General features: G+C 43.3%; 1 protein-coding gene across 2 annotated transcripts in view; it reads left to right on the top strand.

Moving 5' to 3' along the window:
* LOC105496316 (catenin beta like 1) overlaps nt 1-24,258 on the top strand; it is a 176,669-nt gene that overhangs the window by 132,321 nt on the left and 20,090 nt on the right. For both annotated transcript variants that reach the window (XM_071079342.1, XM_071079343.1), the window contains 2 exons: nt 12,253-12,350; nt 14,725-14,805. In XM_071079342.1, the coding sequence (XP_070935443.1) occupies nt 12,253-12,350; nt 14,725-14,805 (179 nt within the window). The remainder of the gene's footprint in view (nt 1-12,252; nt 12,351-14,724; nt 14,806-24,258) is intronic.

The following is a 24,258-nucleotide window of genomic DNA, read 5'->3' as shown; positions in this document are numbered from 1 at the left end:
TAGAAACCCTTGTCTCCTAACTCTAGTGTTCTCTATAGCAGACTTCCCTTCTTCCCCTGAGAAAGAAGGAAATCCGGATTCTTTCCAGAAGATCATTAACTATTTCCATTGTTGCTTGGGGAGAATTAACTGTTAGATATACCCGGGTGCAGGAGATTGTGCTTGATGCCTGTGCTTCTGTAGTGTCTGGATCTGACCCTGCTTCTCCTCCAGTGTACATCCCTGCAGCTGTTCCTTCCAGGATGGTCTTTGTAGAACACAGACCTGGTCATGCAGCTTATCTCCATCATCCATCCTACAGGGCCTGTGGGAGAAAGTCCAGACTCTGTAGTTGAGTGTGCAGGCCTCCTGCTTCTCTTGCCTCACCTTCCATCTTATTGCCCACCCCCTGCAGCCCACCCCATGCCATGTTCCTTCATACCTCCGGGCCTCTAAGCTTATTATGTTTGGTCTGGAATGCGTTTCCCACTTTGTTTCCCTGATAAATTCCGTACTCTTTATTCAGGATTTGGTTCATCCAGACCCTCTCAGAGAGCCAGTTACTCCCTTTTTATACATATGTACCTCTTCAAGCTAACTTACCATGGTGGTTTGTTATGATATCACATTCAGCATTAGTTGAACTCATAGCACAGGACTAGACCCTGAAGGTACAGATACGACTGAGACGTGGGCCTGGCCTTTGAGGAGTTCACCGTCTATTGAGATTTCTGTAACAGGGTAGTTTCAGTACAACACGATAAGCACTCACATGTGTTGCAGAGAATGAGAGCTCGTCTTCTCACATCCTTCCAAGCGTTAGGTGTTTTGAAAGCTTCACCACACGAAACTATCCCATGACTTTACTTTCATTACTAGTGAGGTTGGTGCTTTTTTTTTTTTTAATATGCCTATTGGGTATATTTTAACTCTTGAGGAAAACAATCAAGTTGTATTATGGTGAAGCTCACTAGGTCACTTCCTAGCTGTGAGACCCTGGAAGGCAAATTTCTTTTCCCAACTCAGTCTCTAGTTCCTTGTCTACAAAATGGGAAGACTAATAAAATGTGTTTCATAGGATTGTTGTGAGAATTAAATGAGATAACATGTGTAAAGCACACACAGGCATATAGTAGGTTTGCAATAGATATGGCCTCTTGAAGTTCCCAGCCCCTAGCCCAGTGCCTGCCACTTATGCAATATTCAGTGTTTGTGAAGAATAGGAATATATGTACACTGTGTATGTGTTAAAAGGGGCTATATATAGATGCTCACACAGATCCATCTGTCTTGAGAAGGGTGTTTGATTTGACTTACATCAATATTCAGCCAGAGTGGCTGAGCACACACGCGTGACTCTTCTTAGGTTGCCACATCCCCTGCTAGGCAGATGTCCATTATAATGAAATGTAAGAAGGGAAAAAAATAATAATAAAGGCAGAGGAGTGTAATGTTATGGCTTGATTTGACAGGGCCTCCTGCTACTTCAGCTGCCAGTGCCAGACATGGAACAGATTAATCTGTATTCCAACACACCACTGCTGAAGTCAAGATCGATCTAATTAGGGTATTTTAAACATCCTGTTTGCATCTAGAGTCTTATCAGAAACCAGGACGTCTGTCCTTCTGAGGGGCAGGGGGCAGGGGGCAGGTGGGTGGCAAGGTTCGGCAATAAAACAGGCACAGGCTGTAATTTTGGAAGTGAGAGAAGAACACTGCTGTTTGATTTCCTTAAAACAAAAGAGCCAATGGCCTTAGATGTTCTATGGAAACAAAGGCAGCTCTGCAGCATGGCCTTGGTTTTTAAGGTGGCCCTGCAAGGTCTTGCCAAGATGTGGGCCTGATGGTTGGAGTGCAGGGACCCTTTGCATCCTAAGAATAGAACTCTGGCTGACCCATGTGTGTCTGTCTTAAGCATTTGGGCTGTGGAAGGCAGGTGCAGGCTCTGAAGTTGGGTGGGCAGAGCGACCAACCAGGCTGGGCCAGTAGGTAAATGCCAGGCCATCAGGATGATGGTGAGGGTCTGCTTTTCATAGTCCAACGTTCATATTTGTCTGTGATCTGCACCCCATCTTTCCAACCTCATTACTTTTCATCCTTCCTTCCCTCCTGCAACATTGATCTCTTTCCAGTTCTTTGTCCATATCCTGTGCTTTATAATTTAATTCTTTACTTCGTGTTGGTCTATCTGCTTGGAATATCCTTGCTGTCATTTCCCCTCTTCCCTGTACCTGTCCTTCAAGTCTTAACTCTGATGCTACCTTTCCTACCATTCTTAGCTCCTCTGGCTGGGAGAGCATTTTCTCCATCATTAGTCTCTGCCCCTGTCATTTTCTATCATGTAATTTTTTGTATTTATTTAAGAGACAGGATCTTGCTGTGTCACCCAAGCTGGAGAGCAGTAGTGCGATCATGGCTCACTGCAGCCTTGATCTCCTGGGCTCACGTGATCCTCCCACTTTAGCCCCCCAAGTAGTTGGGACCACAGGAGTGTACCACCATGCCCAGCTAATTTTGAGAGACAGAGTTTCACTGTGTTGCCCAGGCTGGTCTCAAACTCCTAGCCTGAAGCAATCTAACCAGCCTTGACCTCCCAAAGTGCTGGGATTACAAGCATGAGCCCAATTGTAATTTTATTTTTTTTTTAAATTTTAACAGCTTTATTGAGATTGACATATGAAAAATTTATATATTTAAGGTATACCGCTTTTTGTTTTGATATATGAATAGTATATATTATAAAACGATGACCACAATCAAACAAATTAACATATCCATCATCTCGCATAGCATTTTCTGTCATGAGTCTTAACACACTGTAGGGTTCTTATACCTATTTCGTGAGTAAATGAGTGAGTCTGTGCCAAAGATTCCTAAAAGCCTCCTCCTGTGACCCAGCTCCACTTGCTAGGGCCTCCTCCTCCTTTCTGGTGAACAGAGCCTTCCCCTGCCCCGCCATGTTAAAACTTCAACAGAGGTTCCAGCAGGACCCCTCTAGAATCTGGAGGCACCTCTCTTGGCACAGAGGTTGAGAAAGTCAGATTTAGGGATTGTTACTGTGCACCTTGTCACTTTTTTCCTTCTATTCTCCCACTCCCACCCTGGGAGACTTGTTAGTGTACATAGGACTCATGCTCCTCAACGTACCAGGGGGTTATGTCCCAAAAAACCCATTGTGAGTTGAAAATATGGTAAGTCAGATATGCATTTAACACACATAACCTGCCAAACATCTTAGCTCAGCCTCACCTACCTTAAACATGCACAAAACCCTTACGTTAGCCTACAGCTGGGCAAAATCATTTAACACAAAACCTTTTTTTTTACAGTGTTGAATATATCACATAATTTATTGAATATTATACTGAAGTGAAAAAATGGTTGTACTTGATGTACAGTTTCTACTGAATGCATATTGCATTTGCAGCATCGTAAAGACAAAAAATAAGTCAAGCCATCATAAATCAGGAACCATCTGTATTCCATTTATCGCTGACTCCAAAAATGTGGCCCAGTTCTAGGCTCCAAAAACTAAGTGTTCCCGTAGAACCCCAAATCCTGGTTTCTGTCCACCAACTTTACCACTGAAAACGTGAAGCTGCTAGCACACGGCCACTCACCTGCCAGTGTAATACATCCAGCCCTGCATCTCTCCCAGAGTCTCAGAGGAGAATGTTGTCCTCAGGTCTCAATTCTGACCTCTTAACTTTCAGTGTGTAGCCACTCCTTCTCAGGCCCTCCTCTTTCCTACCCCAACTGAATTAGGGGCTCTTCACATATGGGCTGAGTATTTTCCATGCATGCCAGTATACTCTATTGTAGTTGTTTATTTCTTAGCCTTAATCATAAAATGATGGACTTCTCTAGAGTGGGCTGTCTTTCATTGCTATTGTCTTAGTACTTGCTACATTGCCTGGCACATAGTAGGTACTCAGAATTTTGAGTAAAGGGAGGGCTGGTGATGTACCACTTCATGCCCTGTAATTATCCTAAGATTATAAAACTCTAGAGAAGAAGCTAATCTTCATTTCTTTACAGATCACACATTGTATTTTCAGTTCTTGCAGGAAGACCAAAAGGCAAATGATTATCATGGCCAAGTACATTTCTTTTTGTTAAAAGATAGGACCATCTCTACTTAGATGTGCTGTGTCCGTCACCTTACTAGTAAATAGTCACTACTCGCCTTAGCACTGTCTGCAGGTCTCCCAGAATCTTGTATTATTTGGTGGCTTTATAGCCAACAACACACAAGCACTTTATTTTAATTTATTGTGGGATTAGAGAGTCTGAGCGAAGTTGGCCTTGCTCCATTTTAGGGTTAGAACAAATCTTGAGTTAGAGAAAATAGCCCTACCAGCTGAGAAAGCCAGGCAATCTAGATTTCTGTTTTTCTCAGCAGGAGCTAGTTAGGATGACCCAGGCTGACTGAAACATGTTCAGTGGCAGACATGTGATCAGGTTGCAGTGTGGAAGGAGTTACCTGGTGATCTATGACAGGTGCGTAGGTGAGCGAATCCCTTGTGGTTCTCTTTTTCAGTACAACAGATCTCAAACTGCTGTCTGTTGAGTGCCTACTATACACATATCTCATTTGAAAGAATGGATTTAATAGATGGGAGGGACAGCCCCATCTTACAAATAAGAAAACTGAGACTCAGAGGCTAAGCTCCATGCTTATGGCTTAACCAGCTAGTAAGTGCCAGAGACAAGATTTGAATCCATGTCTCTCTGATCCTAAAGCCCCACATAAGATTAATTAATTCACTTGTTGGCAGTCTGGAGCAGATCCCAGGAGTTAGTGTTCTCCATATGCCTGTGTGCCTTTTTCAGCAATGGAACCATAATAGGCCTACTTATAAGCAGGCCTGTCTATGGATAAATAGCTCTCATAGAGAACGGGTAATGTTAACCAAACACCTACTAGAATGTGGACCATACTTTTTTTTTTTTTTTTTTTTTTTTAAGAGTAAGGATGAGAAATGCCAGTCCATCCCACTCTTCACAGAAATGGTGCACACCATTTTGGCTGGTTGGAGTGACTGCCACAGTCTGTGCTGTTCTGGAAAGACATCTGATTTGGGTGTACTAGATCAAGGGTTCTTAACTAAGGAGCCATCACTAAGAGATGTGACTGCTCTGAAACTCCGTGGAAAATGTTACATTTGTGTATGTGTTTTGGGAGGGGTACGCATGCCTCCGTGTTCATCAGTCTCGCAAATGTCTGTCATGATTTGGAGGGAAAAAAATGCAGATCTAGATTCCAGTGGCCCACAAAGGTACTTTGGACCTGAGGCAAATCACATTCCTTCTCAGGGCTATTGTTTCCATACTCAGAACCCCAGAATCAGATCAGAGATTTCTAACCCTCCGTCCAGCTCTGAAAATTATAAAACTCGAACTGCCCCCTGGAAAATCAAACTTTTAACCCTCTCACATAGAAACAGGCATCTAACCCTTTGTTAATCACCCTTGAGAAGCCCTGAAGAGAGCTGAGCTGGGGGAAGGGTGGGCTAGAGCCTCCCTCCAGGCGGTTTCAGTAATTAGTGTCTGTCTGAGGCAGCCAGTTGTCTGACTGTTGAGCAGGGAGCCCAGCAGGCAGGGACTGTCACTGGCACAATTTCAATCCTGGCTCTCTAACGCTCCACCTAGATGCCAGGCTGCCTACCTCCCTACCTAGGGATTTGAAAATGTAGATTTGCCTAGCCTTCCCCTTGGTGGAGCCATGTTGCTTCCGTGTGTGTGTGTGTGTGTGTGTGTGTGTGTGTGTGTACACACGTGTGTGTTTTCTGCACTTCCTGGGCCCTCCCTTAGAGGCTGTTCTCTGCAGTGGGAACTACCACATCCACCCGGTCTGCATTGACAGCTCCATAACCATCCTTCACCTCCATTTTATCCTGTCGAAATGACGGAGCAGCTGAGCAGTGTTGGCCAGCAGATAAACCTGTTATCTCCCCTGCTCCCTGTGCCAGCAGCTCTCCGCATCTCCTTGGTGCATGAAAAATTGACACCACCTTGGGCTGAAATCTGTTCTTAGGGAAGCTATATTTATTAGTAGCTAATGAAACTTGGTGTGTGTATATATGTGTAAACTTGGAATGGCTGAAGTGTTTCCCTGTCATAGGCACCGGTAGCCTATGGCATGCCTCAGCATCCAGATAGGTGGAAGGCCATAGGCATCAATTGGCCTTAAATACCAAACAAATAGGTAAATGTCATTTATTCTTAATATACCATTGCAATTGATCATGGTATATCTTGCTCCAGACAGGGGTGAGCTGTGGAAATGCATGCAAGTGTCATCTGCTGCCAAAGAAGATGGTTATTCTGCTTATTACATTTTTCTCTTTGAAAATTACAGCTCCTGATACCCTCTCTGCACCACCAGCACCCAGCCCTCCCTCCCCCATCTTGTTGAGGTATATAAAGAACATTCTCTTGCAACTCTTTCTCATCTATCTTAATCAGCAAGATTAAAAGAGAAAATTATTGAGAAGTTCTGGTTCAGTATTTTTGTGGAACTGCCTGAAACCCAAAGTCTCTTCTTTATTTAGACTGTGGTGGAAATTGCTTCTGCAAAGACTAATTCTGTAAAATAGAGAAAGACGGTTGTTATTCATGTCTTACTCCATATGGCCTTTTACTTCATTTTATTCTTGTTAAAACTGTTAATTTTTTAAATCCACATTTATATAGTGCCTGTCTTTTGGGCACAGTGAGCCCAAATATGAGGCATATTTTCAGGCTTTGCATGGTCTCATTTACCTTCCTTCTTTAATAGCATTGATGATTGCCTTTTATATGTGGGAAACATAACATGGTAGGAAAAGCTTCCAGTTTGGAATCAGGCGACTTAGATTCAGATCTAAGATCCAGCCACCTACTCAAGCACATGACCTTAAATCAGTTAATCTCGCTGAGCCTTGGGTTCCACATTTATAAAATGGAGATGTGGATGGTACCTTTTCCACAGCTTAGTTGTGAGGATTCTGTGAAAAAATTGTGTGCAGACTCAAGCCTACTGGCATAGATAAACAATAAAAATGATGACAGTTATTATTATACCCTACTTATGTTCAAATAGGAATTTGAAGGAGCTTTCAGCAAAACAATATGGTGGCACTAAATCTTAGCTTTGAATAAGAATTTGTCAAAACACAAATGTTACATTAGGGAACCTATTTGCAACATATATGGAAAAGGGTAATATCCTTAATTTATAAAGAGTTCGTAGAAGTCAAAATTGAACAAAGGATAAGGCCAGGCAGTTCAAGAAAAAGCAATACAAGTGGCCAATAAACATAGTGTGATGGTGAATTTTATGTTCAGTTGACTGGGCTGTGGGATACCCAAATCACTGGCAAGACATTATTCCTTTGGGCTTGGGTTGGTACTACTCCATTGGCTTTCCTGGGCCTTCAGCCTGCAGATGACAGATCACGGGCCTTCTCAGCCTCCATAATTGCACAAGCCCATCCCTCATAATAAATCTTTTTCTGTATATTTTTTATATTTCCTATTCTGTTTCTCTGGAGAACCCTAATACGCATAGGAAAAGATGTTTCACCTCATTCGTAACAAGAACAAACACATGCTAATCAAAAGAAGATCTCATTTTTCACCTTGTGGGTTGTCACAATTACTAAGTTGGATAATATGCAATCTGAGTGAGGATATGGGAAGACAGATGCTCATATATATACTAATAGTGGGTATGTCATTGATATAACCGTTTTGGAAGACAGTTTGTCAGTGTCTTTCAACATTTCGTATGTAAATTTCTTTTGATGCCCTAATTCCACTACTAGGAATGGACTTTCAGAATATTTGTGCAAAAGTAAGCCAAAATATGTGGACTTGTATACTCACTCCAGCATTGCTTCTAACAGCAAGAATAAAATAACACAAAACTGGAAACTACCTAAAATACTCGGGAATGGGCGCTAGTTAAAATTGTGATAAAGAAGCTCAGTGGAATTCTAGATAGCCATTTTAAAAAATGAAGTGTGTGTGCCGATATGGAAAGATATATTAGGGAATATTTTTATATATGAAATGCAGAACTCTCCCCCTGAAAATGTACACAAGGTACTTTGTAGTTTTTCTTGGGAGAGAAGAATGAGTTCGTGGAAGGAATATGAGAAAAGAAATAGTATAGATGCTCAATAAATATCAAGTACACATTGTACCTTTTCATGTAGTTTGATTTTTACCTCATACATCCATTGCTTTTATTTTAAACTCCATTGGTAGGGGGTGAAGGGAATCAGTAACAACAAAAGAATAAAAGAAATTGCTTTCTGTGGTTGAGTATAAATTCATCTTTGAGCTTCCTAATAGCCCAGGCAAAGAAGGAACGTTGATAAGGAAATACAAAAAATGTATCAGGAAAGAGAAACATTTTCTTGATCTTGATCTCTGAAAGAACTATGGCTGCTGAGGAGATTGGTGTAAACTCAGATCCCATGTTCTCTCTCCCCAGCTTAAAATTCACTGGTAGGCCCTTGCCCCTGTTCTCCATGGTCAACCTTTGCCTTCCTCACTGGCCTCCCCTCTGCCACATGGACATGGCACTCCATTCAAACTGATTCAAACTGATCTTTGCATGTATTGTTCCTTCTGCCTGGAATGTTCTCTCCTTTTCTCTGTCTTGTTGGCTATGGCTCTTCTTTGTTTTTTAAGATTTTCAGTTGTTGGTTATGTCCAGTGGGAATCCTTGGAAGTCAGTTGTGCCTCCTCTATGTTGCCCACGTCCTGTTTGCCTCCCTCAGTAATGGAACTTGTAACAGTGCTGTAATTGTTTCGGTTTTTTCACCAAATGAGGAGCTCCTTCAGGTTAGGGAGGCTGTGTTGTTTGTTTTTGGCCCTGAACACTCAGCACTTGCTAGGCACAGAGGTAGACTGGTCAGTGAATGAGGGAGTGAGTAATCCGAAGTTTGAGTTCTACCTCTTCCACCAATTAGCTGTGTGGACAAGTCATTTCTCTCTGGGCCTCAGTTTTTCCATCATACAATGAGAAATTTGGCTCAAATAATCGATGAGAGCTTTGCCTCTGATTTTTTTTTTTCCTTCCTCTGTAGTTGTCAGATTGCCATGTATATAATACCAGGATGTTGTCACCAGCTGTCATACTAAATAATTCCAAAGTTTCAGAACTGATCTTGTTAGAATTCACTGCATTTGTTATGGCCTGTCCCGTATCTGTTCACCAGCTGAAGAAATCACAGCTACTTCCAGCTTCGTTGGCACAAGGTTACAGAGTTGATCCTGTCCCTCGTTCTTCCCGCCCCTAACCTTCTCTCCTTGGCATACACAAAGGTCGGAGCACTTTCGCTCAAGTGCGTCTTCACAGACGTTCCTTTCTTACCCTACTTTCTCACCCTGAGCTGAGCTCTGTTAGCTCACCGTCCTTACCTTGGGTTCATGGGGTTTTTTGTCTTCCTGTGGAGGCAGGGCCCTCTCCACTACTCTCTACCCTCACCCCACCCCAGTGAGTGACTACGGCAGATGGAGGTTCCACCAGCTCAGTCCCAGCTTTACATAAAAGTTGAGAGGAAGATACTGGGGGAGCCTGGGGTCTTGAGAAGGTATATAGTACCTCTGTCCACAGCATATTTTAAGAAAAATGTTGTATTTTCAATACCTAAAAAAATGGATTCTACCAATTAGAAATATGTTATTGAAATTGATGGCACCCTCAGAAAAAGCCATTTACCTACTCCCACGTACAAAAACTCTTTAAGGACCATTTTATAACTGAACAGTTTGAAAGCATATTATCAATGCAAAGGTAGTATTGCTCTGAATTGGGGGTAGGAATTATATATAGAAGTGCAAAAGGTATTTGAAGGCATTTGAAACATATCCAGAATTCAAAAGTGGCCTGTTTGCCCCCACGCCCACCTCCACCACTGAAAACTTTTATATTGATAAATATAATTCATTCAGCAAGTATTCGCAAAACACCTACCATGTGCCAGACATTGTTTTAGAACTGGGGATGTGGAAATGAACAGAGCAGACTTAAAATATCTGCCTGCAGAGAATTTGTGTTCTAACTGAAGGGAGATGGTGAACAAAATAAATAAATAAATAAATAAATGATAGAGTATTTTAGAAAGTAACACATGACGAAGAGAAAAATAAAGCAGGTAAGACTTGAGAATAGCCATGTAAGGCATTGCATTTTTCAATAGGGTGGTCAAAGGGAAGCCTTGCTGAGAGGATGACAGTGGAGTAAAACCAGATTTAAAGAGTAAGCCATGCAGATAATCTGCCGAGGAACATTTCAGGCAGAGGAAATAGCAAGTGCAGAAGCCCCGAGGCAGGAACAACCTGATGTTAGAAGCAACATTTAGTCTGAGTTGGGGAGTCACTGGAGTGTTTTAAACAGACCTGACTTTAGGTGTTAACCTAAGGAATCGTGCTGGCTGCTCTATGGAGATTAGGCCAAAGCAGACAAGGGTGGAAGCAGACGGACTCACTAGTAGGCTATTGACTATTCCAAGCAAGAAATGATGGTGATGTGGACGAGGGTAGTGCAGTAGCAGCGGTGGTAGTAGTCAGAAGAGGTGAGATACTGGATATGATTTGAAGGTAAAGCTGATGAGGTTTCTCGTGGGACATGTGAAAAAGAAGAGAATCAAGGGCATTTTCACTGGTTTTGGCGGGAGAAACTGGAGATTCTGGTTGCCGTTAGTTAGATGGAAACAACTATGGGAAACAGGTTTAAGGAGGAAGATCAGGAGCTTATTTTTGGACATGTTAAGTTTAAAAGAACCAGCCAGGCACAGTGGCTCACACCTGTAATCCCAGCACTTTGGAAAGTGAAGACAGGTGGATTGCTTGAGGCCAGGAGTTCAGCCCCAGCCTGGGTAACATGGCTAAACCCCATCTCTGCAGAAATTACAAAATTAGCCAGGCATGGTGTTGTGTGCCTGTAGTCCCAGCTACTCAGGAGACTGAGGCAGGAGGATTCATTGAGCCTCAGAGGTCGAGGCTGCAGTGAGCCCTGATCGTGCCGCTGCCTGGGTGACAGTATGAGACCCTGTCTCAAAATAAAAGTTAAGGAAAAAAGGTTGATAGGATGTTAGGCAGCCAAGTGGAGAGGGCAGGTAGACAGTTGAATATATCAGTCAGCATTCAGAGGACAGGACTGACCTATAGGTTCAAATTTGTGAGTCGTCAGCATATAAATGGTTTTCAAAGCCATAGGACAAGATGAGATCACCAGGGATGTGTATATAGATAGAAAATAGAAATCTTAAGGACTCTATAACTCCAACATTAAGAAATTAGGGAAGCGAGGGGGTGGGGGATGCTTATTAAGTGAAGAAAAACACACTGGCACAAAATTATATCCGTGCTATAATCCGAGAAGTAAGAATGCTTCCTTGTGACCTCCGTAGTCAGGTGACATTCTTGGGAACCCAAGGTAACTTTGGCATAGGAAGGTGCTCCTCAGTTTTCAAATAAACTGTTGTTCACACTGTGAGCATTTTATTTCAAAATAAACTTTGTTCTGCCATTTCTCCACGAGTAGACTTTTGTCACCTCCTTTTCAAGGTCATTATTCTTGATTTTTTGAAAGTTCTTTTTAAAGAAAAGAATCTCTTTACACCTGAAGCCTGTAATATACCCTTCAATTACCCTCTTCTTCCAAGAGTAGAATAATAGTATTTCATAATAGAAGGCGCTAGGTTGTTGAACTCAGAAAGCCCTGTTAACTGTTTTGAAGTGCTTACAGTCCAGCCACCTTTAAACTCGAAGCAGGGGTGTTAGCTGCCCCAGAATGCAAGTGATAGCACTGGGTCCCTGTCATATTTCATATTTAATTCCAGGCTGTTTACTTGGGAAAGTTATAAGGTAATTTGAGAATTCGATAGAACATGTCTCATCTATTATTTGTTCATGTCATGGCTGGTGTTCATATTCTATTCACAGGTTATTTCTGTAAAGGCAGGATTAGTTTGAGGTTCTGTTGTGGACAATAAAAATCAATTAATTCCAGACGGAAAAGGAATTCTAACTTAGTTTTGATTCACTTGCTCAAGTTGTCCTTGAGGATATCATCCCTTTTGAATATATTTTTTGTGCGGTGTGAAGATCGGTTCGGTTTTTTAGTGACACAATTTAGGTTCTTGTCTTATTAATCAATAGCAGCAGTCAGAGAGGCCTACTTATCCCCCCCTCGATAGAACCAGACGAGGTTGAAGAGAGGTAATAATTACTGCTCTGATCTCAGCATGTTCTCTTTTCTCTTTCCCAACCCAGAGCATGTCTGTTCGATCCTGGCTTCCCTTCTGCGGAACCTGAGAGGGCAGCAGCGAACCCGGCTTCTGAATAAATTCACTGAAAATGACAGCGAGAAGGTGGGTGACTGTTGGACTGTAAAGATGGGACCAGGACTGATAGAAAGGCTCTTTACCTGATGTGATCTGACAGATACTGGGTTGAGTGGTCCTACCCTAAAATTCTCTTCTCTAGCAGCTGGGCCCTGTTGTTTTGCATGTCAAAGGCTTTTCTGGTTATTCTGCTTTTCATCTCCAAATGCATTCTCCTGGGAGTCGTAACACCTGAGGATGATACCACTAGTAGTACTTGAGGGGGATTTTTAGACCCAAAGAGCATGGATTAGACTAGGATTTTTGTTGAGGGGTGTTGCACAGCATAGCAAAGTGATTAAGAGCATTGGCTTTGGATACAGACTTGAGATTTGAGCCTGTTTTCGCCACTTTTGAGATATGTACCGCTCTGAACTTCAGTTTCCCCAGCTTCAACATGGAGACATCAATACTCATCTTGAAGGGTCAATGGGAGGTGAATTAGATAAGGTCTTACTAAGGTGGTGGTAATAAAATGAAGATAATGATAAGGAAATGGTAGAGCCTGCCTTAAATGGGCTATGGAAGCTGGGACCGCAATTATATGAGATTAGATGGAATGGGCTATGGAAGCTGGGAACACAGTTACATGAGATTAAATGGATCGGGCTATGGAAGCTGGGAACACAGTTACATGAGATTAGATGGATCGGGCTATGGAAGCTGGGAGCACAGTTACATGAGATTAAATGGATCGGGCTATGGAAGCTGGGAACACAGTTACATGAGATTAGATGGATCGGGCTGTGGAAGCTGGGAACACAGTTACATGAGATTAGATGGATCGGGCTATGGAAGCTGGGTCCGCAATTACATGAGATTAGATGGATTGGGCTATGGAAGCTGGGAACACAGTTACATGAGATTAGATGGATCGGGCTGTGGAAGCTGGGAACACAGTTACATGAGATTAGATGGATCGGGCTATGGAAGCTGGGACCGCAATTACATGAGATTAGATGGATTGGGCTATGGAAGCTGGGAACACAGTGACATGAGTTTAGATGGATATTTTTTATCTTTATCTAGTATGCCAGACGATAGGATTTTTAACAGTAATAAGAGCTACCATTTATTGAGTGACTACTGTGGATTGGATAATAGAGCAGATGACTTTCATCGTTGCATATATTCTCACAACACTGTGGTTTATTTATCCTTGTATAGTTATTATTTGCATTGACAGGCAAGGCAGTTGAAGCTTAGAGACATTATGTAACTTACCCAAGAAAGGTTTAAGACTGTCTCTTTGAGCTACCTCTGACCATTTTTTCTACCCTCACCAGGAGTATAGCATGATGAAGAGGCCTTCAAGTTCGGACACAGAGCATCTTAGTAGTCACGTCACCCTCGTGACATCATTTAACATCTGTGCTTCAGTTTCCTCATCTTTAAAATGGGGTTTGCTACCTATCTTCCCTGCACACCTTGTCAGGTGTTTTTCAAAGTTTAAGGAAATAATGGTCATGAAAATACTTTATAAGCTGAAACATTAAGGTCTTAGGGTCGTCAGTGTTGGCTAAAGAAGGTGTGACCGCAGTCTTCTCAGACTATCTGATGGCATGTTGACGGAACATCTCCTATTAACCAACCAGTATCAGCTCCTGGGAAAATGAATGCCAGAGTTGCCAAGGGCTATGATGGTGCCAACCTGATAAAAAGATAAGTCAGGAGTCTGGGCTGGCTTCACAGTGTTTCTTCAGTCATTTTGGAGTGTTGGGGAAAAAAACAAAACTTTTTCAAACCCACTGAGTGTTCCTCAAGCCATGTTTGAAGCATGACTTTGCTCAGCTTAAAACTGATTTTTAAGTTACTGCCAAGCAAAAGTCAGGGTCTTTTTTAAAGTTGCTGAAGGAGGTTTTCTTGCTCTGTCTTCTGACTCAAAAGCAACTAAAAAGATTTGACTCAGGCATTTTTCTAAAAAGATCAGCTCTGGGGCAGAATCTGAACATGAAAGGTTTCAGTCTGAAAAAAGAAATTTCTGCAAAGTTGTAAGTGAATATCAAGTGTGTGACTTCAAGCTCCTTCTCTTGGCAAGAAGGGACTTGAATTTTTATTTATTTATTTGTTTTTAACAATGTGCATTCCTGGGAGTTCTAGAAGGGCTGAGAATGCATAGCCTCCTTTCGGGAATGACCTGGTTCAAACTGCATTCATCCTAAGTGTTTGCTTTGTTCTGCCCCAGCCCTTTGATCCATTCCTGATGTGTCCCTAAGCAAAGCTTCTCTCATCCGCTGTAAGGAGCGCCGGAGCAGGCCTCCCTTTGTAAGGAGCGACAGTGAGATGAATAAGAGTGCTACTGTTCTCTTGCTGTGCGTTGTCTTTCCTTCCCACTCAGGCCTGTAAAATCTCTCTCTTTCAGGTTGACAGACTAATGGAGTTGCATTTTAAATATCTGGGTGCAATGCAGGTGGCGGACAAGAAGATTGAAGGGGAAAAACACGTACGTATCCCTGTCTTTCTTTTTACCAGCTATTGACTTGCCCTCCATTTGGTTCCCTTTTGTTCCTCGTATCTCCCCACAGGATAGGTAAGGACAGCAGTGCCATCTAACATGTTGTAAAAGTAGAACAGATGATGGTCTGCCAAGTGGTTATGACTGCCCTTCTGACAACAGTGACAGCCTTTCAGGAAGAAGAATGTGTAGTATCCATCCAGGTCTGACCTGGGAGTCTGGGTGGACAGCACAGGCACCCTTGACAAGAGCTTCTCTTCGAAAATCTGGCCAAAGTACAGGGCTCTGACCTGGTACCATGTTGGCAGAGCATGTCTTAGTACTCACACTTGCTGGCTTCTGAAATCCTGAGGGAGGCATGCTGAGGAAGGGTGATCACAGGGTAGAGGAGCTGGAAGGAAACTGAATGGTCCTGGAACCCAGTTACCCCATTTACAGATGGAAAACTGGAGACCTAGAGAATGGAAGCTCAGATGCATTGCAGCCAAGCCAAACCACAGGTTCTGAAGGGCTAACTCTTGTTTTCTCATGTTGATGGCTGCTGAGAGAAGGGACACCTGCTGGATGTTTTTTCTTGAGGGACTCTGCTTACTATGGTGTTACCCCACCCTCTGTGTTTTTTACTTCCTTCCATTTTGTTCTCTGCCATCTCTGGCCACTGTAGCTTTCCATCTGTGTTCCTTAATCAGGGTAAGTTTTCCTGTCACTGTTTAATGTCCAATTCGTATTGGCTCTCCTACAAGATACTTCTCAAGTCTTCAGTCACATTATAAAATGACGCCTGGCTTACTTTTTTCCAAGTCTACAGGAGACCTCATTTTCCTTGTGATCTTGTTTTGCTGCATCACTCCATCCTTCTTTTCAGTCTTGTCTTAAAGATACACTTGAGGCTTTTGAACTTCACTGGTGGAAGGACTAATTTTAGTATAGCCCTCCCCTCCCCTGTGTTGGGACCATTCGGCTAAGGCTTTCGTGTGCATTGGGAATTACACCAGCATTTTCCTTCAGGGCATGCCTCAGGCCAGAGTGAGAGACTAGGGCTGGGGAGATGTGGGGAGACAGTGGCCTTGTTACCTGTGTCCTGTTTCTCTTTGCCACTTCTTATCCACCTCTCTCCTTTCATAAAATATACCTTCATTCATGAACCCCAGCAGATAGGTAGCTGTACTTTTCATTCTTGTGATTTCTCTATGATCACTAAACTTAGTAAGTCCTCAGAAGTTTGTGGATTGATTGAATTGATTAACTGGGGCTTTCTCCTTTTATACAGTGATACTACTGCAAGATAAAAGGCAAAGACTCTAAATTCTGAGGCTGGACTTTAGATACTAGCATGTTCCACCACAATTCTTTCATTCCAATTCACCCCAACTCCTTTGTTCTTCAATTAAACCTTCCATTTCCAGCTTTTCTTCCCTATACAGTAACTTGGACATGAAGGACACTCAGTGGTTGTTAAATTGTGGGAGTAATGTACCCCTTCTCTTTATCTGAATGATAATTAGAAACAACTTGAAATTCCCTGGACTTTTGTAAAGAAACAGCCATTAGACAGTTAGAACTCCAGCCCTGACGGAATCCCTGATGTTATCTGCTAGGGAGGTTTTGAGGGGTGGCAAAAGGAAGACCTGGGAGTCAGGGGACCTAGGATTTAAGAGCAAGCACTACCTTTAAATCACTGCCAGCTATGGCTTGTCACTCTGCCTCATGTAGCCTCAGTTTCTGGGCTATAACCTGATGCTGGGCAAGGTGATCCAACCCCTCGAGCTTCCTGTTTTCCCTCATTCCCTCAGGTTAAGTTAAACACCCTTTGGTAACTCTGCCATTTTTGGACAATGGAATGGATTAAAAGCACAGTGATAGGTTGGTCAGTGACTAACTGGTCTTCTAGATAGAGGTGCAGTCTAGTAGAAAAGGTAATCTTGCCACTTCTAGCTCTGAGGTCTTGGACAATCGAGGTGACCTTCCTAAGCTTTGTTTTCTCATCTGTAAAATTAGAATAAAAACACCTCCCTTTTGGGCCAGATGCGGTGGTTCACACCTGAACTTTGGGAGGCCAGACAGCCTACCTTTTTAGGGTAGGCCTAAAACTTTGGAAGGCCAAGGTGGACAGATCACTTGAGGCCAGAAATTTGAGACCAGCCTGGTCGACAGAGCAAAACCCCATCTCTTCTAAAAATACAAAAATTAGCTGGGCATGATGGCACACACCTGTAATCCCAGCTACTGGGGAGCCTGAGGCCCGAGAGGTCACTGGAGCCTTAGAGGTGAGGGTTGGAGCGAGCCGAGATTATGCCCCTGCACTCCAGTCTGGGTGACAGAGTGAGACCCTGTCTCAAAAAATAAAAACAAAACACCTCCCGTTAAAGGTTATTATGAAGACTAAGCATAAAGTATAGAAAGTACTTCGCTCAGTAAGTAGAAGCTGCCGCCGCCACTGCTGCTGCTAGAATTTCCTAGCTTCCTTTGGAATTCTTGTGTAACTTTTTAGTAAGGCAGACAGTCCTTTTCCTGAGAGCATCCTCCTTGCCAGAAGGAGTCGCCTAGCAGAACAGTGTTGGCACCGTCAGATGCTTTGTTTGAGGTGCAGCTTAGACTTTTTTTGAGGGAGACCGGATAAGTGGCTGGGTGTCAGGGAGCAGCTTGCTTGTAGCTGTTAGGAAACTTGGCCTGCTTCCCAAAAGATTATCTATTATCAGCATTGAAGAGGGTGTGAAATTGATTAGCACTGACGGAGAGTAATAGCTGCAGCCACCCTCCCACCATTCACAGAGCTGCTGTGTGCCACGGGCACCAGGGCCCTGCCGTTCCCTGACAAACATCTGTCTCCTTGATGCCAAGGCCGTTTTGCTGGGCACTGGCAAACATTCCAAGGCCATTAGTGCTCAGCAGCCTCAGTGTTATGCAGAGAGCCAGGGCGGGTAGGGGTGAGGGATGAGTTTGTGAGCAGCGTTTGCTGCCAGCACTCAGGCGCCATCCTAGCAGATGAAGCCGCCTCACAGGTGTAAAGTGACTTAGAACAACACGACCTCCTTTTCACCTCTGCCTCATGCCGTGTGCTCTCTGAAGTCACAGACAGTTTGTCTCCTCACCCCCATTAAATTTGAATGTCCTACACCAGTTGGGAGCTCAGCAAATATTTGTTGACTTGAATTGAATGCTTATTTTTCGGGCATTTTGATGACATTGACTACCAGATCAGTAATGAATAATCTCTCACATACCTCACCAAGTCTGCAACCAAAAAACCTAAGATAACAGGCTCAAGTATTGGTATTTTTATTGTCTCAGCCATCACCTTCCCTGTGAACTTCAGGCTTCTCTGGGTGCAGTGCAAGTGCCCATGGTTTGCAGTTGACCAGGTCACTAGAGAGAATCTAGTCATTTGGCAAATGTTGATGAGGTGCCTGCAAAGGCAGGCACTGGCTGGGGGTGAGAAGTAAAAATGCCAAGAAAAGAATGGGCCTAGGGGTGGTGTTACAGCCGAGGACTGGAGGATCCAGGGAGTGGGGAGAGGTCATCTAAGGCTGGAGTCACCCTAAACTCTAGGGGGGCTAGTTTTGTGGCTGAGCATTCGTGCTGAACCTAAAAAGGTAGGGATGTCTAGGGCATTTCCAGTCTGGAGTGAAACAGCAAAGGAGCAGCAGTGGGAAGCCAAGTGAAGGCGGAGAGGAGGGGCACCTTCCACGAGTGGAGGGTGTGAGAGGAAGAGTATGGGCTTTATAGCCAGGCTTTTTCCTGGTTCTCCGACTGGGCAAACAATTGAACTGCCCTGTCCTTATTTTCTTCCTTGGTGGTGGTTGGTTTGTGTTTAAGGTGTATGTCCCAATTTGTGTACTTTGAGAAGTTATGTATGTAGGGATATGATGTCAGTGAATGTATTATGCACGAAAGCTGCTTGCACAGGGCCTGGCACACAGAAGGTGGTCAGAAAACCTTTAGCTTTCTTTTCTCTACAGGGACTGTTTGCGTCCCCACTCTCCCGTCCCCACACACATGCACACACCCATTGTCCTGATTCCCTGCTACAGAAGGTTTTGCATGACTTGACTCTTCCCTGCTTCTCCAACCCCTTCTCCTGCCACTAGGCCCCTCCTGCCACACAGCCTTTCTTTCCTTCTTTACATTTCCCACTCCCTTCTGCCCTGAGCCTCCTCTCTCTGCTGTTCCTTCTGCTATCAGGTCTCAGTAAAATGTCGCCTCCTCAGAGAGGCTTTCAGTGATTACCATATGTAAGCGAGCCCTCTCCCCCTAGCTGCTTCAGAACCTGTAATTATTTCATTTATTTGTTTACTCTCTATCTCTGGGACTGTAATCTCTCTTGTTCATCATTTTCTCAGGACATTGTGCCTGACATTCAGTAAATGAAAGACCACTGCTCAGTAGGTGAAATTAGTATCTGTCTGTGAGTATTAAGGAAGATAGGGCGAGTCACCCTGGGCTTTCCACATTATTTCTTAACACTAATTTTTAACCCTGATTTGTGTTTTCTCTGTGATTAGACCCGTCACTAAAAATATTTAAGTACGGTTTTGTGGATTCTGTGGCATAACTGTAGCAATATTTGATAACGAAAAACACTTGGAAGAATCAACAGGACTGAGAGATAATTGTATACACATTTAGTTCAAATCACGTATTACAATAATCTGTAACTAGCAAAGACTTCCATGTCCTGGGCAGTGGCCTTCTGCTTTTATGTTGTATTCAAAGTCTCTGAGATTCCAGGGCCATAATGTCTCTGGACATACCCTAGTGGTTTCTGGTGAACAATATTACGCCTGAACTTTTCAAGGGCATGTAATTCTTAAGATCCATCTAGTGAGCAGCAGTTCTTGTGATCTGGAAATATCCAGGGTTCTTGTCTCAGCAGATTTCACCTGACTCCCCAAATGACTTGAAGCCCAGAAAATACTAAGACGCCTGTTGTTGGGAAGGCATCCTGACTTCTTGTGGATTCCTTCCCGTTTCCATTGGCTAAATGTACAGAGCGTGCCTGGCTTTTGGCCGTCAGAAGGAAGACAGAATTATACAGGTACTAGCAGGGTTTTTCTAAAAGAGGGAGGAGAGCCTTGGAGAGAGGTTTTCTCTTTTTCAGTTCCTGGGAAAATTATACTCAGCAGGTTTGTTCAATAAAGTGTTCTTACCACATACTTTACACCGTAATGACTTACAAATTGCATGCTAATTTTGTCACGGTTAAATCATTCCAGGCTTTACCTGAAAAGAAAAAGATGGACTCCTTATAATGAAATAGTATCCACAGGACTTGATGTCTTAAACAGATTTTGTCCTTTGCATTCGAAACTCATTTAAAGATTTATATGAAAGGGGGTGAAGTGCAGGAGTGAATGTGTGGGGTACATGTGCCTAACACACTGGGTGAGATGGTAGACAGTGAAAGTGTGAGGCTGCCATCGATTTTTCTGCTAACTTGCTGGAAGATTCTGGGGCAAGCTTTGAAAAAGAATCCTGCTGAGAGTTCCTACCAGCTCCTCTCCCACTGCCAGCCTTTTTTTTTTTTTTTTTTTTAGACAGGATCTCATTCTGTCACCCAGGCTGGAGTGCAGTGCAGTGGCATGGCGTGATCACAGCTCACTGCAGCTTCAAACTCCTGGGCTCAAGTAATCCTCCCACCCCAGCCTCCTGAGTAGCTGAGACCTCAGGTGCATGCCACCACGCCCAGCTAATGTTTGCATTTTTTTGTAGAGATAAAGTCTTTCTATGTTGCCCAGGGTGTTTACTTAAACTCCTGTGCTCAAGGAAACCTCAGGCCTCAGCCTCCCAAAGTGCTGGAGTTAGACCTGAGCCACTGCGCCTAGCCTAGGCTCTTCTTTAAACCTGTGGTTCCCAAACTTTCTCAGTCCATAGATTTGCCAAAAGACAGCTTACAGCCAGTAAAAGCTAGTGACGAGGGGGCTGGAGGCAGAGGACGTGGTGCTTTTACCTAATATCCAGTTTCGACCATTTGCTCATTCACCCTCTATTGCCTCCCTGCCTGCCCCCTTGCCAGTCACAATCATCCTTCTTACTCTTGGAAGAGAAGTCAGAGGACCTGAATTCTTGTCTCACACCTCTGCCACTTACCTTGCAGTATGACCTTGGGCACTGTTTTGCCTTTCTGATCCTCTCTGTCCTCATTCAGTGGTGCTAATAGGCTCTCCCTCTACCAAGCTCCATAGGCTTGTTGCAAGGTCTGCTGAGATCGGGGCTAGGTGCCAGGGCCTCCTCAATCTCTGCAGACTCATGTAGCCAGCTGCCACTTGGACATCACCCATAGGCTCTTCTGACTTAGCGAGTCTAAAACCAGGCTTGTGGCCCTAACCCTATATAATCTCTTCCCCTACTCCCCATATTAGGGCAGTTTACCAGTTTGACCAGGTCAAAAACCTAGGCATCATCTGTTTACTCCTCTGTCTCCACCTCCCACCTCTCGTAGTCTGGTCAGCTTACCTCTGATATCTCTGCAGCCTATCCACTTTTCTTTCTCTTTACTACCAATACTTACATTCAGGCTACCATCATTTGTTTTCTTCCCTTAGTGCAGCACCTGCCTAACTAACTAGTCTGCCTATCTGTAGGTTTGGGCCCTCCAGTTCATTTTCTACACAACAACCCAAGATTTTTCTAAAATGAAAATTCATGTATGCACTTCTCCACCCAAACACAATAAACAGTGGCCTTGCATCACCTTCGGGATGCAGTCTAACCTCCTGCACTGGCCTCATGGTGCCTCGCCCAGTTTGGTGCCTGCTGGCTGCTCTAGCTACATCCCTCACCCTTGTGATGTGTGAAAGCCATTCTGTACCACTCGCGCTTCCTGACCTTGTGCTTTCTCAAACCTTCTAGACATTGGCCCGTTGCTCTGAACTCTGCCCAGAATACCTCTCTCTGCCATCTTTTCCACATCCATTTCATGAAGCTGGCTAATTTATTACTCTGTGTCCTTCAGAGTTTTGAGAAACAAATTAGTCAATAAACATGTATTGAGTGTCTGTCATGTACTAAGCATTTTGCTTAGTGTTTCCCTGACAGTTTCTGCAGAAAGTCTTCCCTGAGACCACCGGGAGCCCCTCCTGTTTGCCCCAAGTGCACCCTTGCACTGCAGTCTCAGGCTGAAGATCAGGGACTCTGGAGCCAGACTGTATAGACATAAATCCTGGCTCGGACTCCTACCAGCTGGGTGATTACAAGCAAGTTACGTAAACTCTCTGCTTCAGTTTCTTCATGAGTGAAAAGGATGAGAATAATAGTACCTATCATGTAGGATTGTGGGGAGGACTAAGTAAATGTAGTATATGTAAATCACTTGGAATATTTCCTGGCACAGGGAAGTATGCCCTAAGTGGTAGCTATTATTACAAGTATTTTGGGCCTGCATGCTTATGTCTCTCCCTCTAAACTAACTCTAAGTCTTCACAAATAGGGACTAATCTTATTTACTTTTTCCGTTTCTCCAGTAGGGTTGTCATTTTCAGCCTTGTATTATTGTATCTGCTATCACAGAAGTACTGATTCTCTCAAGACCGGAGTATAAGTTGTCAAAATTCAAATGAGCAGTCTGGGTTTTTTTTTATTGGGGATGTAAATTTAGAAATTGACTGAATTTAAGTAAATTTAGAATTTGCATCACACTTGTGATGGCAACATCATGGTAATATGGAAGGAACATGAGTATGGCGTCATACAAGCCCAAGATTAAATCCCAGCTTTGCCACACGTGATCTCTGTTCACTTGGGAAATGCCTTGCCCTGTGTGTGTGTGTGTTCATTTTCATGATAGCTTTATTATAGGGTCATTTTGAAGATTAATGAGATTGTTTGTAAAAGTCTGCCACATGCTTATGTGCTAAGACAGAACTAACATGTGTAGCCAGTCACTTGTTTATGGGCAAAGCTGTGGTCTGAGAGCCTTGGATTCTTACCAAAGCTGCCATCAGTTAGCTGTGCATTTTTGAAAGAATTTTTTTTTACTGATTCTCCAGGCTCAGTTTTCCAGCTAAAAGACTTGCAGTTTCTAGGATTCTTCTCTAATAGTCCGCCCTATTTTAGAAGATTTTGGAAGAAGATTTGTTTTGCTGGTGTTGATGCTTCTCCCATCTCTAGTTACTTCCCTCTCCCATGGTTCAAGTTTCTCCCCGTGCTTTGGAAGAAAATAGGCAACCAGCATTTTCTGAATGGTGAGGCAATTCCCACCCATGACTAGAGACCGAGTGGAGGCCTCAGGGTTTAGCTCTGAGTCATGTCCCATGTTATTAAAGCAAGAGAGGTTCGTATTGGCTTCATAGCAGCCTCTTTTATGACTGTCTCCTTTTATCAGCAAGGGGCAGCTCACTGCCTGTCAGGAGCAGATTAGAAATGACATCCACATGCTTATTTGGAGGGCTTGCGACTTGACTGCTGAAAGAGATGGAGGTGTGTGGAAAGATGGTGATTTGGTAGTGCTCCTGAGGACAGATTAACATTTAAAGTGAGTATGTGGCTGGAAGAGGGGGAAACACACACACACAACCCTGCAGAAATGGCACCTTGGTGCTGCACATACCACCTCCTTGTGTATCTTCGGAGATGAATCTGTTTATTTTAGCAGCCCCCAAACAGGCTTATGCTGCTGTGAATTGCAATCTGTTCTACTTAATGCGCCATTCACTGAATTACCATCTAAGTTTTTATTCTAACCCTCTCTTATGGAATGAACAAAACAAAACCTATCAGAGTATCTCTCTCTCTCTTTTTTTTTTTTTTTTTTTTTTAGCTCTTTCAGATTGCATGTGGAATTTGCTGGTGTAGCTGTAGATTTTTTTGTTTTCCTTTTAAAAGTTTCTTCAATGTAAGAGGAAATTATAGGCCAAGAAGCTAGGTGATCTTACATTTTAATGCTACTGGTTTGCATTAGTCACCAGATACGGCATAAAGAAAAATATCCCATCTATTTGTTTATACGCTAATACTATGAAAAGTGCATAAAACAAAGCCTTTTTCCTTTTTCGAACTGTAAATTGAACACAGCCTTGGAGCCAGATTTGCATAAGTTTCTGTCCTGTGTCTGTTCTGTTTCCTGTTCCCCGTGAGCTTTGTGACCTTAGGAGAGATTCATCTCTTTAAGCCTCAATTTCCCATTTGAAAAGTAAAAATAGTAATAGCTTTTACCTCTTGGAATTCTTGAGAGGAAAAATGAGAAATCCTTGAAAGTGCTTAGCACGGTGCCTGGCACTCAGCAAGGACTTGAGAAGTTGCCCTATTGTTAGGATTCGGTTTTTGCTGTCCATCTCTTGCCAGTGTGAAAGGACTAATAGAAAAGGCCTGGGACTATGGAATCACATTCCACTCAAGTCTCCAACTGAAACCCAGTGGTAGTCATTTGGCATCTGTCTCATGTTTTCCGTCTGTGAAATCTGAAAATGGTATTTGTTGTACATACCCAACACAGGGCGTGTACAG

The sequence above is a fragment of the Macaca nemestrina genome, chromosome 15 (assembly GCF_043159975.1).
Source record: "Macaca nemestrina isolate mMacNem1 chromosome 15, mMacNem.hap1, whole genome shotgun sequence".
Taxonomy (NCBI): domain Eukaryota; kingdom Metazoa; phylum Chordata; class Mammalia; order Primates; family Cercopithecidae; genus Macaca; species Macaca nemestrina.
The sequence above is the reverse complement of the archived record's forward strand: the minus strand, read 5'-3'. Positions and strand labels throughout refer to the sequence as shown.